This window comes from Antedon mediterranea, chromosome 2 (genome assembly GCF_964355755.1).
Source record: "Antedon mediterranea chromosome 2, ecAntMedi1.1, whole genome shotgun sequence".
NCBI lineage: Eukaryota > Metazoa > Echinodermata > Crinoidea > Comatulida > Antedonidae > Antedon > Antedon mediterranea.
The window spans coordinates 22,984,118-22,998,649 of record NC_092671.1 but is presented as its reverse complement, the minus strand read 5'-3'; the positions used below and the strand labels follow the sequence as shown (position 1 = coordinate 22,998,649).

At 33.0% G+C, this 14,532-nt stretch overlaps 1 protein-coding gene across 3 annotated transcripts in view; it reads left to right on the top strand.

Moving 5' to 3' along the window:
- LOC140040727 (histone-lysine N-methyltransferase SETDB1-like) overlaps window positions 1-14,532 on the top strand; it is a 373,841-nt gene that overhangs the window by 168,917 nt on the left and 190,392 nt on the right. For all 3 annotated transcript variants that reach the window (XM_072086876.1, XM_072086874.1, XM_072086877.1), the window contains one exon: window positions 8,748-8,869. In XM_072086876.1, the coding sequence (XP_071942977.1) occupies window positions 8,748-8,869 (122 nt within the window). The remainder of the gene's footprint in view (window positions 1-8,747; window positions 8,870-14,532) is intronic.

The window sequence follows — 14,532 nt, the reverse complement described above, 5'->3', positions numbered from 1 at the left end:
ATAATAATAGTAAATACTGTAATTTAATTAATAAAATACAGCTTCCATTTGCCTTACTTTTATGTCATCATATAATATTATAATTATATATACAACCAGACATTAACATTTTTTTAAAAATAATATTTATTATTTTTTCTGACACTTTCAGGAATCGTTGTTGATGATGCAGAGTTTTTGTGACTTCAAACTGAGAGTGAAGTGGATAAAAAGATGACACCGGTACCTACCGACATTGTCATACCCAAACTATAATTTAATTATTTAAAACAAAATGTTGAATTACAAATATATATGTATGTTGCAGAGGATTTAGATGAATTACAATACAAATATTTATGTTGAATGCAAACCTACTACACTATACTCTGTAAATTATGTTATTGTCATGTGGTAGACCTTAAAAATTGAATATTTATTGTATGTTAGGCCTATTTTATATTTTATTAATACTGTATTAGTTTAATATTACTATTATTATAATTTATATTATACAGTACTAGTTTGTACATGTTTTTACCAAAAAAAAAATGAATAAATAATTTGTTATTCAATCTAATTGCTTGTTTGTTCATCAATAACAAAACAATTGTAAGCAAGTATATAACAGTTCTTGTTAGCCGCTTATTTCAGGTCATATTATTAATATTAGCTAGGCCCGACGCGCCCGATCACAACGTCACTAAGTGACTTTCCGCCCCTGGAACAATCGGTCGCTAATATGGCTAGGCCTCGGACTCGTATAAAAGCTATTGATAAATATTCCTCAACTAAAATGTATACTGTGATAAATAAACAAGTAATAATATACGTTGTATTGGAATGTATTTATTTATATGAATTCTTATACGCGGACAATTATAAACATCGCGTATATCGTTCGATATAAATAAATTCATAAACACGATGACGATGTGTTTACAAAATGGCGGTTTCGCTAGTTTTCGATGGAACAAATAGTGGTACCTTTAGTTTGAATAGTCGGAGCTGCATCCCAACCACCGAATTTTGTATCTTAATATCGTATTCTGTAGATTATTAATTTTTCTAACAGGGATTTTAAATTCAGGACTGTTCAATTTTTCTAAATATTTTATTTTAATGATTTTCTAGGGTACAATTTCGAAAAAAAGACATTGGTTGATTTTGCCGTTAAATTACAGATTATCGTTTTGTTAAAATACATTTAATTTTACATGACAATATATTAAAACCATTTATGAATTTATTTCACTAACAATATTTTTCCGATGATCAGCTAAATTTACAAATATTGTGTTTTTCCAACACCCTAAAATTTAGCAATTTTGAACTAAATTAGAAAAGTAGGGCGCCCTCTCCGAGTCGAAATTTGACACGATTTGTCGACTGGCTGTCCCACTGTAAAAACAGGAAGATGATCTGTAGCATCATTAATAATGATACCACTAACAGACGATTCAAGATCATTAGTGAAAATGTTGTTAATTAGGGTAGCGGAATGTTCGGTGATGCGTGTCGGTCTATGAATAAGCGAAATGAGAGAATTGTTGAAAAGACAATGAACAAAATCATTAATATTGTTATCCGATTCAAATTTGAGTAAGTCAATGTTAAAATCACAGAGGAGAAATATTTTTTTATTTTCTTTCGTTATGTTTTTAATAAGGAGTTCAAAGTTCTGTGTAAAGAAAGGAATAGAAATTTCATGAGGTCTATATATAGTTCCGATTATTATATCTTCTTTTCCGGTTTCAACTTCAATAAACTGAGATTCACAAAGATAGGTTAAAGGAGTTACGGTAAGTCATCTCTAATTTTATAATGACACTTATTATTGATAAAAATATTGATACCTCCGCATTTATATGAACAGGGTTTGAAAACTAGTGAATAAAATGGTAAATGAATAAGTGGACTAACACAGTCCATCCAAGTTTCAGTTACCGAAATGACATCAAAGTCAAAATTAAGAGATTGAATGCAACTTGAAATAGATTCAAAGTTTTTTTGTAAGAGAAACGATTTTCAAATTCATTGTTATTGAATTTCTTTGTGAATTCATTTGGTAAATAGTAATTAGAAATATTTTGATTATTAAAAAAATGATTGTCCGGGTCGATGTCGTCAAATTGACTAGCAGTTGATGAGGGTTTAAATAGAAACAAAAAAAACACAGACAAAACACAGAACAAATACAAATTAAGAGTTTAGAAAAATTGAGGTATAGTAAGTAACGTGGTTGAGCGTAAAATGTAATTTTAAACTGCTCAAAACAGAGTCTCATTATGTATAACTATGAATCAATTGATAAAGTTAGTCAGTTGTAACATACATAAAAATATACATATATACATATACATATACATACATTATATATATATATATATATATATATATAAATCATCATACTGTCAATTATAAAAACAGTGCTGATAGTCGGAACAAGGTCTCATAATCGCGTCGAGCAAAGCTCGAAAGTTCCGTATTATACATAAAGACATATACATACACACATAAATACATATACATACACACATAAATACATATACATACACAATAAGCACATACATCACAGGAACAGAGTTCTAAAATGCCCAGAGATGATAATAATTATGCCAATAATTAGTGAACCATTCCAACAAATTGACATGGATGTTGTTGGTCCATTATCAATTATTATTATTATTATGTTCTATGTTATTATGATTTGTTGTTTATTATTGTTGATTATTACCACATCCATGTATACTAGCCCCTTAAAACTCCACAAAAGAGTTTTGAGCTCAGAAAGAATGGGGAATGGAATAAATTACGATTCCTTAACTTTCTAAAAGTATGTTCACAAAAACTACCGCAAATTTGGGCTCGAGAAATAAACAAAAAATTATGGTAATGTTTTCTTAGCATCAAAAGCCTTGTTCCTACAAACAATGAAATGTTGTGGTGATGAATGGTGTTTGATGATACATGGTTATGAGTTGGGTCTATTTGGTTTAATTTCCATTGATCGTAATAGTAGAGCAGTTAATGACATGAGCTGTGCATTTTATTACAAAAGCATGAAACTTGGCACAAAGTTTCTTTAATGTATATAGATTCAAAATATCGGGGGATGCCAAGTGTCCAACGTCCGGTATGGCGGCCATCTTGATTTCAAAATGGCCACCATAAAAACCAAAAATGTTCACATATTGGCAACTATACACATTAGAGACTTAATTCTGCTCTCAAATTGTTCACAAACTATATATTTCTATTTGCTCTAATGAAAAGTTTCGTCCAAAAATTACCGGAAATGACGTTTCTTACAGTTTGACCTTTGACCTCGTGTTTGTATATCTCCGTAACTACTGGTTATTTTCAATCGATTTTGGTGTCATTTTGTTCAGAATAAATACATTTATATTTGTAGTAATGAAGCATTTTCACATAAAATGACCGGAAATACAATTTATGACCTTTGACATTTATTTATTGATTTTTAATTATGTGAATATACTGTATGTGGTTTTTGTTGGTTTTAAATGCACCTAATTTTGAACTTTGACCTGATAGGCGTAATTATCTATATCTATATTATAAGTGAGAGAGTTTGTCTGTTTGTCTGTTTGTTCGTTATACAAATTTTTGTTACTGCACGTAATCTTACATATGGGGTATCAAAATGACCGCAATTGTTCCGGGAATGTTCTAAGCTATATTTCAACATCATCCGCCACCTAGGATCCATGTTAGGGACCAAAATGTGGTCAAAACCCCCACTTTCGATGTTTGTTCGTTATACAAATTTCCGTTTCTGCACGTAACCATACGTATGGGGTATCAAAATGATGGCAATTGTACCCGGAAGGTTTTAAACTACATTTAAAAAAATTCCCCCGACTCCTGGGGTTTTTGTGGGAGGGGTGGGGGCGGGGGGTGGTGTGGTGGTTTGTGATGTCATTTTTTGCTAGGGCTCGGGGTTGTAGGCTATCGAATTGTAAAATTATACTACAAAAGTTTTACAGTATTTTAATTATCCTCAGCAAGGTGTTTGGGGAAATATAGATATAGATATACATATTTTATTCATTAACCAATATGACACCTATTCAATTACACATTTAGCAAAGTACTTTAACCATATCCAGCTATGTATCGATCTCTTGGATTGGCTCATTACAGACATCCATTCCTGTGTCTTTGCTGTTACTGTGTTCAAACACATCACCATGCCTCCAAGAAAAAAAACGCCCATTGTGGTAGAGGGGCGTTGGGAGATACGAGTTGGGGTTCAGGGAATAGTGGGGATTTTTTTGCTGTTACTGTGTTCAAACACATCACCATGCCTCCAAGAAAAAAAACGCCCATTGTGGTAGAGGGGCGTTGGGAGATACGAGTTGGGGTTCAGGGAATAGTGGGGATTTTTTTCTTAGGTAGGAGTAGTAGAGATAGGGTGTTGGGGTTAAGGGGATAGTGGGGATTTTGCTTAGGTTAGGAATAGTAGGCTATCAAATTGACCAGAATTGTGAATGGAAAATGTTACAGTATTTAATTATTCCTGGGAAACGGTTGGGATTTTGGGGTGGGGATGTAGGCCTATCACCATGACCGAAACTGGGAATGTTTTAAACTACATTTGAAAACTGCCACTGAGAGATTATTGGTTGGGAGTGATGGCTAACATAATTTGTACTGGAACCGTCTTAAAAACATCACCCGGTGTCTGGGGTGTGTTGGGAGGAGGAGCGAAAATACTGGCGTAATGAAGTAGCCTAGGCCTATATGATTGAATTGTACAACGAAAACTTACTAGGCCTACATTTAAACTGTCCAGGGGAGGAGGTAAGGTTTGTTGCGGCTGCGATGGTGAGAGGAGAAAGAAGGCCGGGGGGACCGCAGTATCAACATTATATATTTTAATTATCAGCCAATATGACACCTACTCATTTACAAAGTTTACAACGTACTTAAGACATAGGCCTATCATAGCTATGTATGCCCTCTCAATTTGAAGCTAAAGTTTAATTGAATTTGTCCTTCACTGGAAAGAGTGTGGGGTGTTATTAAGGGGTGGAGGTTGGTGCGTATACGGAGATACTGGCGTCGGGTGTTATGTACTGAGAAGGCTTTAAACTAATTTTTAAATCCGCCCTGTGGCGGGTATAATTGCTAGTATTAAATGATTAATGGACTTAAATTGTATATAGTACATAAAATTGGTAAACATTGTGCTTGGTGGTACCATTAGTTCAATGATGTTGGCACCTTCTGATTCGCTATAAGTTTTAATGGTTTGACAGAGGAAATAACATACATGTTATGGAATACCGTAAAACCTCGAAAAGGTGATAATATGAGCTTCTTTTCGAGATAGACTGTATTTGAATGTCAAATGAATAGTATGATGATCATGTTTATATCAATATATTATTAATGACCTTACAAAGAACCCTTTATATTTCAACAATTAAGACTCAGTTATTCTACAATTTATTGTTTTCCAAGTGGTAGGCCTATTTTGATTGCATCTTATTTTTGTATGCTTCCTCGGTTAATATGGTCCTAACCCTCCTTCTTTGTCTGTAGATGGTCTTATACCCCCTTCTGTGTCTGTTGATGGTATCACACCCTTTTCTTTGTGTGTGAATGGTCTTACACCCCTTTCTTTGTCTGTTGATGGTATTAAACCCCCTTCTTTGTCTGTGGATGGTCTTACACCCCCTTCTTTGTCTGGATCCACTACTTTGATTGATTAAATCAGACAATAGGGAGGTTTCGCAATCTTACAAATACGATAACGAAAACGGATACGTCACGCACATGTATTCGTTTTTCGTAAGCCAGTAAAAATCTGTTTCGCATGGCAAAGCGAGTGAAGACTTTAAAAATTGCTATTTATCAAAATTTACCTGGCATTTTAGTAAATTACTTTAGTAAATTACTTTAGTAAATTACTTTCAATAAAAGTATAATTATATTATAATCATGAATCATTCCTGATTCAAATGCAAAATGTGCAAAATAGATCAAAAACTATACTCGTTTTGTAGTTACGAATATGACTGGTGATATTCGTCAACACGAATACGCTTTACGAATATGAAATGGGGATCAGCTCAAAAGTTTCACAAATGTGTGACGTATCCGTTTTTGTTATCGTATTCGTAAGGTTGCGAAACCTCCCTATTGTTTCTTGTATGATTAGAAGACTAAGACCTTTAAAGTGAAAGGCCACAGGTGGATGCCTAAAGGTCTTGTACAGAACAGTATATTGTAGGTCCATCATGTCACTAATTTGAGGATTACTTGAATAATTATATTGAGATGTCTTTTACAAATTGATTTGGTTCGGATTTTGTTAAAAAAACAATGACTAGAGAAAATCGAGGAAGAGGATTCAGATGAAAGGTTTACAGCCAAGCCCCATTACCATACAAATGGAGTACATTTTTTTAGATGCAACGAAAATGAACAAGAATTATCTGAGTTTCTGACTAATGAAAGTAGGTCTACTACACAAATGCAGGATAAGTTTGTAGTAAGTACTTTGAAAGACGGTGTTCTCTTCTCTTAACTCATGAAAATGAGAACTTTCCGAACTTGTCTCATATTCAACATCAAAGAGGCCAACGAAAGAATGCTACTTTACATCAAAAATATTTCCAATTGGCATATAACAATTCAATTCAACTTTTATTTCAGACAATTGTCCATTGGTATAATACATTACAAAAAAAAAAAGAAAAGATGAAGGAGAGAGGGCCAACACTTTTATCTAACAATTGACACATCACAGTTTAGCAAACAAGTCGGCATAGATGAGCTCAGTGATCTGTCATACTTTATGCCTATCTTATCACATCAAAAGTAAAAATTTCAGAATAATAATTCCTGGTCATTTTTGCGTTAGGCCTAAGTGTCATTTATTTCGGTAAAAAAATTAGGTGCATTTGTACCAATGTAAACCACATACAGTATGTTCACATAATTATATATGTCAAAGGTTATAAATTGTATTTCCAGTCGATTTTATGTGAAAATGTTTCATTACTACAAATATAAATGTCTCTATTCTGAACAAAATGACACCAAAATCGATTGAAAATGATCAGTAGTTACTGAGATATACAGATAAGAGGTCAAAGGTCAAACTGGAGGAAACGTCATTTTTGGACGAAACTTTTCATTAGAGCAAATAGAAATATGTGGTTTGTGAACAATTTAACACCAGAATCAAGTTTCTACTGTTTATAGTTGCCAAGATATGAACACTTTTTGTTTTTATGGTGGCCATTTTTAAATCAAGATGGCCGCCTTACCGGACGTTGGACACTTGGCACCCCCCGATATTTGAAATCTATATACATCAAAGAAACTTTGTGGAAAGTTTCATGCTTTGGTAATAAAGTGCACAACTTGGCTATTTTTATGGCGTTAACTGCTCTACTATAACCATACTGTACCAAACAATGGATGTGCGCCTAAAGTTTCAATCGCGATGTAATGTAAAATCTTGTGTGAACGGGAAGGGGAAACCCTGGACTGCGGTGGATCATCAACACAAGTTTACTCCCCAAGTAAATTAAAATGCAATTTCCGGGGACCTACAGGCCCATATTCTTAAAAATGTTCCGTACCTCAGCCCCAGCATGGTGGGTAGTTTGAGCCACGGTTTGATTTCAGAAACCAGATTTTAGGCAGCGAAATAACAGTTTGAGGATTGCTGTTTTAGAACATAAGTGTATGTATAGAATTAAGAAACAATATATAATTAATAAAAGAACAAATAGGAACATTCCAGAGGTATACTATTAATAGAAACTGTAATCCAATAGAATAAGAATTTAGGACATTTGTAAGAGGAGAGAAGAATTTTTGATTGTAAAGTAAATTTTGTAGAGAGTTTTTAATGTAAAAGTTACTCTAAAGCCATTCAGGCATGAGCCCTGAATGACCCTGTTTATTGTCTGTCGACAACTGTAAAACAAAAATATGTACACTATCTTTAAACCTCAATGAATAAGGCCAACTAATAAAAACAATATAGTGAGTTCAGACGATACAGGAATGATGCCAAAAAAAAAGATCGTTGCAAATTCATTCTAAATATAGTGTCAGAACATTCAGTCAGTCGTTCAAAAAGAAGACAGTGGTTGATACAGACTTTTTTTGGTCACATGACATGAAATCGCGATACTCCCTGTTTTAGCGCAACCTCTCGCATCTTAAACTCAGGACGGCCGTTCATGAAAGTGTCTGATGACAATAAATAGTATCTGTTTCCCGGGCGCTGTTTTTCCACTCCAAATTCTGGTCGAGCTTTTTTCTTTACACATGTCGTAATAATAATGTTAAAGGTCTGCATGAGCCCACAGTCCGTCTCGTCGGCGGATGTCTGGCCAAATTTGAATAACCGATTCTAATTGTCGTTTTCTTACTTTAGATAGGAGTTAGCAAATAATACATTGTTTGTGTGCATTGTCCATGCTTCTAAAGGCAATGACAACCCTATGGTCGACGCGGTCATAACAATACAGTGTAGGCTACACTCAGACAGGGACCTCCCTGGTTCAGAGAAAAATGACCTAATTGCGATCTGGAAGAGCGGACATTTATTGCTGATGGACAAGCTCTTAGGCTTCATGGACAATGTAATCCTGTCTATTATAAAGACAGGAAAACTGAGAAAAACCATTAGTTGGAATTTATTATTGTAACAAAAACCAAAATAAAGGAATGGAAATCAACTATGTTTTTTTTTTAATATGTCTACTTTCTTTTAGAATAAATTAAAATGTCCATGTCAGCAGTTAACTATTGATGCTACACATGCTTCACGGGATGGAAAAGTTGACGTAAATGCAGGATACAAATACAGGCGTCTTGAAGAGCAACTCACTACTGGGTAAGAATTTTTTAATTTAATTGTACTACATAGTACAAGGCACACCTGATTGTTGGACAGTTATCTATATACAGTAAATTGTGGGTAATATCTAGAATCCATGTTTGGGATTATTTTGGTAACCAATAAGTGTAAGTAAACTATTTTGGTGTCAAAATATTTATATTCACTCTATATGAAAAGATTGAACTAACCATGGAGTAAAGAATAAGAGGAGGCACAACACAGCCTAACTATCCAGTTAATCCAATTAGTATCATGCTGTGCGGTAGTGCTTAAGCATAGGATAATAAACTTCCCATAACAATTCTTTGAAGAACATCCTGTTTACCCGTGCAGCTCGCTGCAGAGTAGGCTCTGATTACGTAACACCCTAATTAAGGAAGAAGCCAGGCATGACATCGGTGACAAGAAAAGTAAACAGAGGCTGTGCAGTAGTTTCTAATACATCATAGTGAAGCATGACCTTTGTGCAGTTGTTCATTGTTCTTTCAGCTTTTTTCTCGAAAAAAACGTTTAAAAATCGAGTAAATTTTCACGGAGATATCGCAGTTTTTATACCAGCTAACAAATTAATCATATTTTTTATCAAGCCATAGATGTATCATTTGGTAAATCGAAATTTTTCCGTTTAAGCAACTTTTTAATTAACGAAACCCTAGTGCATTTTGTAGCATATTAAAGACTCCAACTTATTTTAAAATCACATGAAAAAAATTATATAATTTGTTCTCATGAATATTAAAAAATATACGTATATTAGAATTCCAACGACACAATTTCTTATTTTTATTACTGTATATGACATTTAATTTATGTTTCAGTCTATATTATGACCGTTTAGCAAAACTAAAATTCTTCTATTTTAGTCTGATATTGTATAATTAAATTATTTATGATATTAATATCATAAAATATATGATTTTTACGATCACATACTTAGAGTTCAGTGAAATTGTAGAACTAAATTATATATCGTTTAACGATTTGTGGCTCCACATAGGCCTACTACATAGTAGGCCTCAGTTCGTAATATATTATTATTTAATAAATAGCCTAAATAAGGATAATATTTAGTGCATACCGTAACCGGTAGGCCTAATAGGTTCAGGCATAGGCGCGCCTATAGTAATAATAAACAATATCAATAATAATAGCAATAGGTTTTTTTATGTAGGTCTATATTAATATATTAATAATTGTAATAACGTTAGAAATAGTAGTAATATTTTATTAAAGAAGAAATTAATCAATTAGTTTTAGTTTTCGTATAGTCGTTATTATAAAATATGGTATAAAATGGTACTACGAGAATATTCGTTTAGTTATTATTAGTATCAACCCGTAAAAACAACTACAAACTAGAATTTAATTCGTCACTTTGACGAATTATAGGTGATCATATTTATCATTTTAATGAAATTAACATTTTTTAAACATGCATGTACGTTAACATACGATCGTAAAAAGTTGATGTACGCCATCCTATGACATGATGCATACGCTTATAGTGCTGAGTTGTGCCTATCATATGCCATATACAATATGTACAGTATATACTGTGTATCTATATACAGTGTAGCATATGTCAAATTACGGGACACACACCATGTTCTAATTTTTTGGTATGATGGAATTATCAAAATAAACTCAAAGATGACAATTTCGAAAGATAATGAATTGAGCAAATAAATATAAGAATTGGAAGAGAATCTGGCACGTAGAAGCGCTGTGCGCGCTCTTTGAAATTTGTATAACTTTGACGAAAAAGAGGAAAAACTACTTTTTATTTTCATCTGGCCATATGTTAACATCACAACATTCGATAGGCTTGGTTTTTATATGAATTCATATCTACATTTCATCAGCTTTCATAATAAATTATAATCATCAAGGTAACCTTCAATTCTGAAGAGCTGTAAGATATTCAAATTTACGGTGAAGGTGAAATTACACGACCTACGTTATTCAAGTTTTTACGTGTGATGACGTCATCAAAATGAAAACACTGACAACTTATGAGAAAGATAAATAATTAAGCAAGCACACACTGAAATTTGTGCGAAAATCGAGCTCAAATAGCGGAGATGCGCTCTATTGAATGTGATAACCTTCACAAAACGGAAAAAAATACTAATTTTTAAACTCAAGTGGCCATTTGATGACGTCAAAACATTTTGTACGTAAAATGTGTACATGAATTCATATCTACAACTAAATGACTTCCAGAATAAGTTAAAAAAATTGGGGGTCATCTTGCATTGTGAAGAATTATTTTCATTTTAAAAAAGACCTATTTTTCACCATTTCCAGAACTTTTGTAAAATTAATGTGCGCATTTTGTCATTTTTAACGTGCTCGTATAGCGTTATTTTAAGTCGGAACTGACTCAAATTTGGTGAATGTACTAAGCATGTTGAGTAGAATGAGATTTGTAAAAAAAATTATAATTTTTTACGCTTTACGCGCGCGTAAATTTTTTTTTTGCGTAGTAATTTTTGGAAACACGCAAATGGCCTAATTCATGCTCTAAATTGATCAAAACTTAATTTTGAGCGTTTTAAATTTTTAACGCGCGAGTTCACGCGCATGACCCTACGTGCGCGTGCGTTTTTATTTGCTAATAGTTTACCCTTGACCTGAAGTTTACGTGTAGTGAATTTCATTAATATGTGATAATGAATTATGGAGATATGATTGATAATGTGATTTCGCAAAATGGCGTATAAACGACGTCACAGATGAGTGATCACGCTGGAAAGCTTATTAGGATTAAGTTATATTATTTGAAAGATATTTTGAAATTTTGGTAATCATTGACATTAAACTTTTTGAGATAATTGTTACACAAAATAGTGTACAGAAACAATAAAAAACTAGACATGAAACTCGTCACTTTGACGAGTTAGTTATCCGCACGACAAACGCCACGTGCACGCCATACGTTGCAATATTGCACACGGAAAAAGATTATGGCATTATGACCTAAACCGAAGACTATGATATGTTGTTATTGCTGAATTCTATTATTTTGATTCATATATAGTATACACAGTGTAATCTGTATACATATCACATACAGTGTAGAATAGGGGAAATTACGGGACCCGCTATTTATTGCAATTTTTAACATGTTCATGGTTTTAAAATGAAACGCGAAGGTAGCAATTTTGGAAGGAAATTATCTCAGCAACAACATATTAACGTGTAGAAGAAATTTGAATAGGTGAAATATTAATGCGCGCTCTTTTAAATGTAATGAACTATGACGCAAAATATGAAAATACGACTTTTTTTATTTAACTGGCCATATGATGACGTCACCACATCCGATTGGCAAAATTTTCACATTATTTTGTATCTACAATCCAATAGCTTCAAGAAAACGTTTTAATCGTGATTATCACATTTTATTCTTACGAGCTATAACAGATTGAAATTTACTGTAAAGATGAAATTAATGCCACACGTAATTTAAATTTTTAGGCATGATGACGTCATAAAAATTAAAATATTTTTAACTCATGCTAAAGATAGTTGATTGACCTAGACAATATCAAAATCGGGGTGAAAATGGAAAACGGATAAGTGGAGATGCGCTCTATTAAATGTGAGGAGTTATGACGAAAGATACAAAAATCCTAAATTTCATATTCGCGTGGCCTTACGATGACGTCACAATGTCCGGTTAGCCATATTAATGCATGATCTGATATCTACAACTCATCAACTTCCAGAATATGTAATAAAAATAATTTTTACCGTTTAGTTTAGAAACTACGATTGTTTAAAAAAAGGCTTAATTTTGACGAATTTTTGAAGATTTTCATCAAAAAAGCGCGAAAATTATCATATTCTACGTGCTCGTATGACGTAATTTGAAGTCGAAATTGTTTAAAAGTTGGTAAAATTACTAGAAAAGACTGGAAAAACATAAATCACTCGAAAAAATGACGTTTTTAACGCTACGTGTGCAGCACGCGCGTAAAAATTTGCGCACGTGTGGGAATTTTTGACATGCTCAAAATGACATGAAACGCGTAGAAAGTTGATTAGAAATTGATTTTTCGCATTGTAAAATTTTTAACGCGCGTGCGCGCGTAACTTCGTGTAAAACATGCCATTTTTAGTGCACAAAAAGTTAGCGCACGATATAAATTAGACTTTTGCTAAGTTTCAATTTAAATTGTTATATGGTTTTCGATCTATGTTAAATACGCGAAATTCATAAAAACGCGCGTAAGTCATGTTGCGCAACTCTGACGTCATTCAATTATAGGAAAGCACAACTTCACGTGATTGCCCATATGTTGACAAAGTTATAAAATGTTATCTTTACACGTTTTAGAGATACGCTCTGCACAAAAATGACAGAAAGAAAGAAGAATAATACAGAAAAAAAAAAAAAAAAAAAAGATGATGAAACAGGACAGTTACAAGGAGTTATCCGCCATAGTGCGGATAACTAAAAAAACTAGATTTGAACTCGTCACTTTGACGAGTTTGGGTTATCCGCGCAAACGCAACATGCACATACTTTAAACTATATGAACTTCGACAATTGTTATGCCATCCTATGACATGAATTAAGTATGTTTACAGTGTTGAATTGTACCTATTTTGTAGCATACAGCATATTACAGTATTTACAGAATACATTGTATGTTATATACAGTGTAGCATAGACGAAATTACGAGACCCATCTTTTAAATCCAATTATTAACATGATGACATCATCAAATTGACATATAAATAAAAAAAGATAATTATCTAAATAATTACATTAATACAATTTTGAGGAATTTTGGGCACGTAAAAGAGAGATGCGCTCTCGTTTAAACGCAAGGAACTTTTACGCAAGAGATGAAAATATGACCTTTTGAATTCAACTGCCCATATAATGACGTCACAACATATGATTGGCAAAATATTCACATGAATTTGTATCTACAATCCAATAGCTTTCAGAAAACGTTTTAATCATGATTATCACTTTTTATTCTGACGAGCTATAACAGATTGAAACTTACTGTAAAGATGAAAAAAGGTGAACCGCGTTATTTACATTTTTAGACATGATGACGTCATAAAAATTAAGATATTTTTAACTCATGCGAAAGATAGTTGATTGACCTAGACAGTATTAAAATATTTGAGGAAATGGAATACGTATAAGCGATATGCGCTCTATTTAATGTAATGAGCAATAGCGAAACAGTCAAAAATCCAATATTTTACATTCGTGTGGCCATACGATGACGTCATAACATCCGAGGGGTAAAGATTCTGCATGAATTCATATCTACAACATATCTGCTTACATATTAAATTAAAAAAATTGGGGGTAACGGTTGATCCTGAGGAGCTATAATAGATTCAAAGTAGGCATAATTTTGACAATATTTTGTCACTTTTGCAACTAAAACGCACGCAAATTGTCTAAATCAACGTGTTCGTATGACGTCATTTTAATTTGAAATGATGTCAATCTTTTTTTAAATGACTAGGAAAGGCTGGAAAATTACAATTCAAGAGAAAAAAACATGATTTTCGTACTCCGTGCGCACCATACGCGTAATTTTTTTTGCGCGCACGGGAATTTTTGACATGCTTAAAATGTCATGATCAGCGTAGAAAGTTGATTAGAAATTAATTTTGCGCA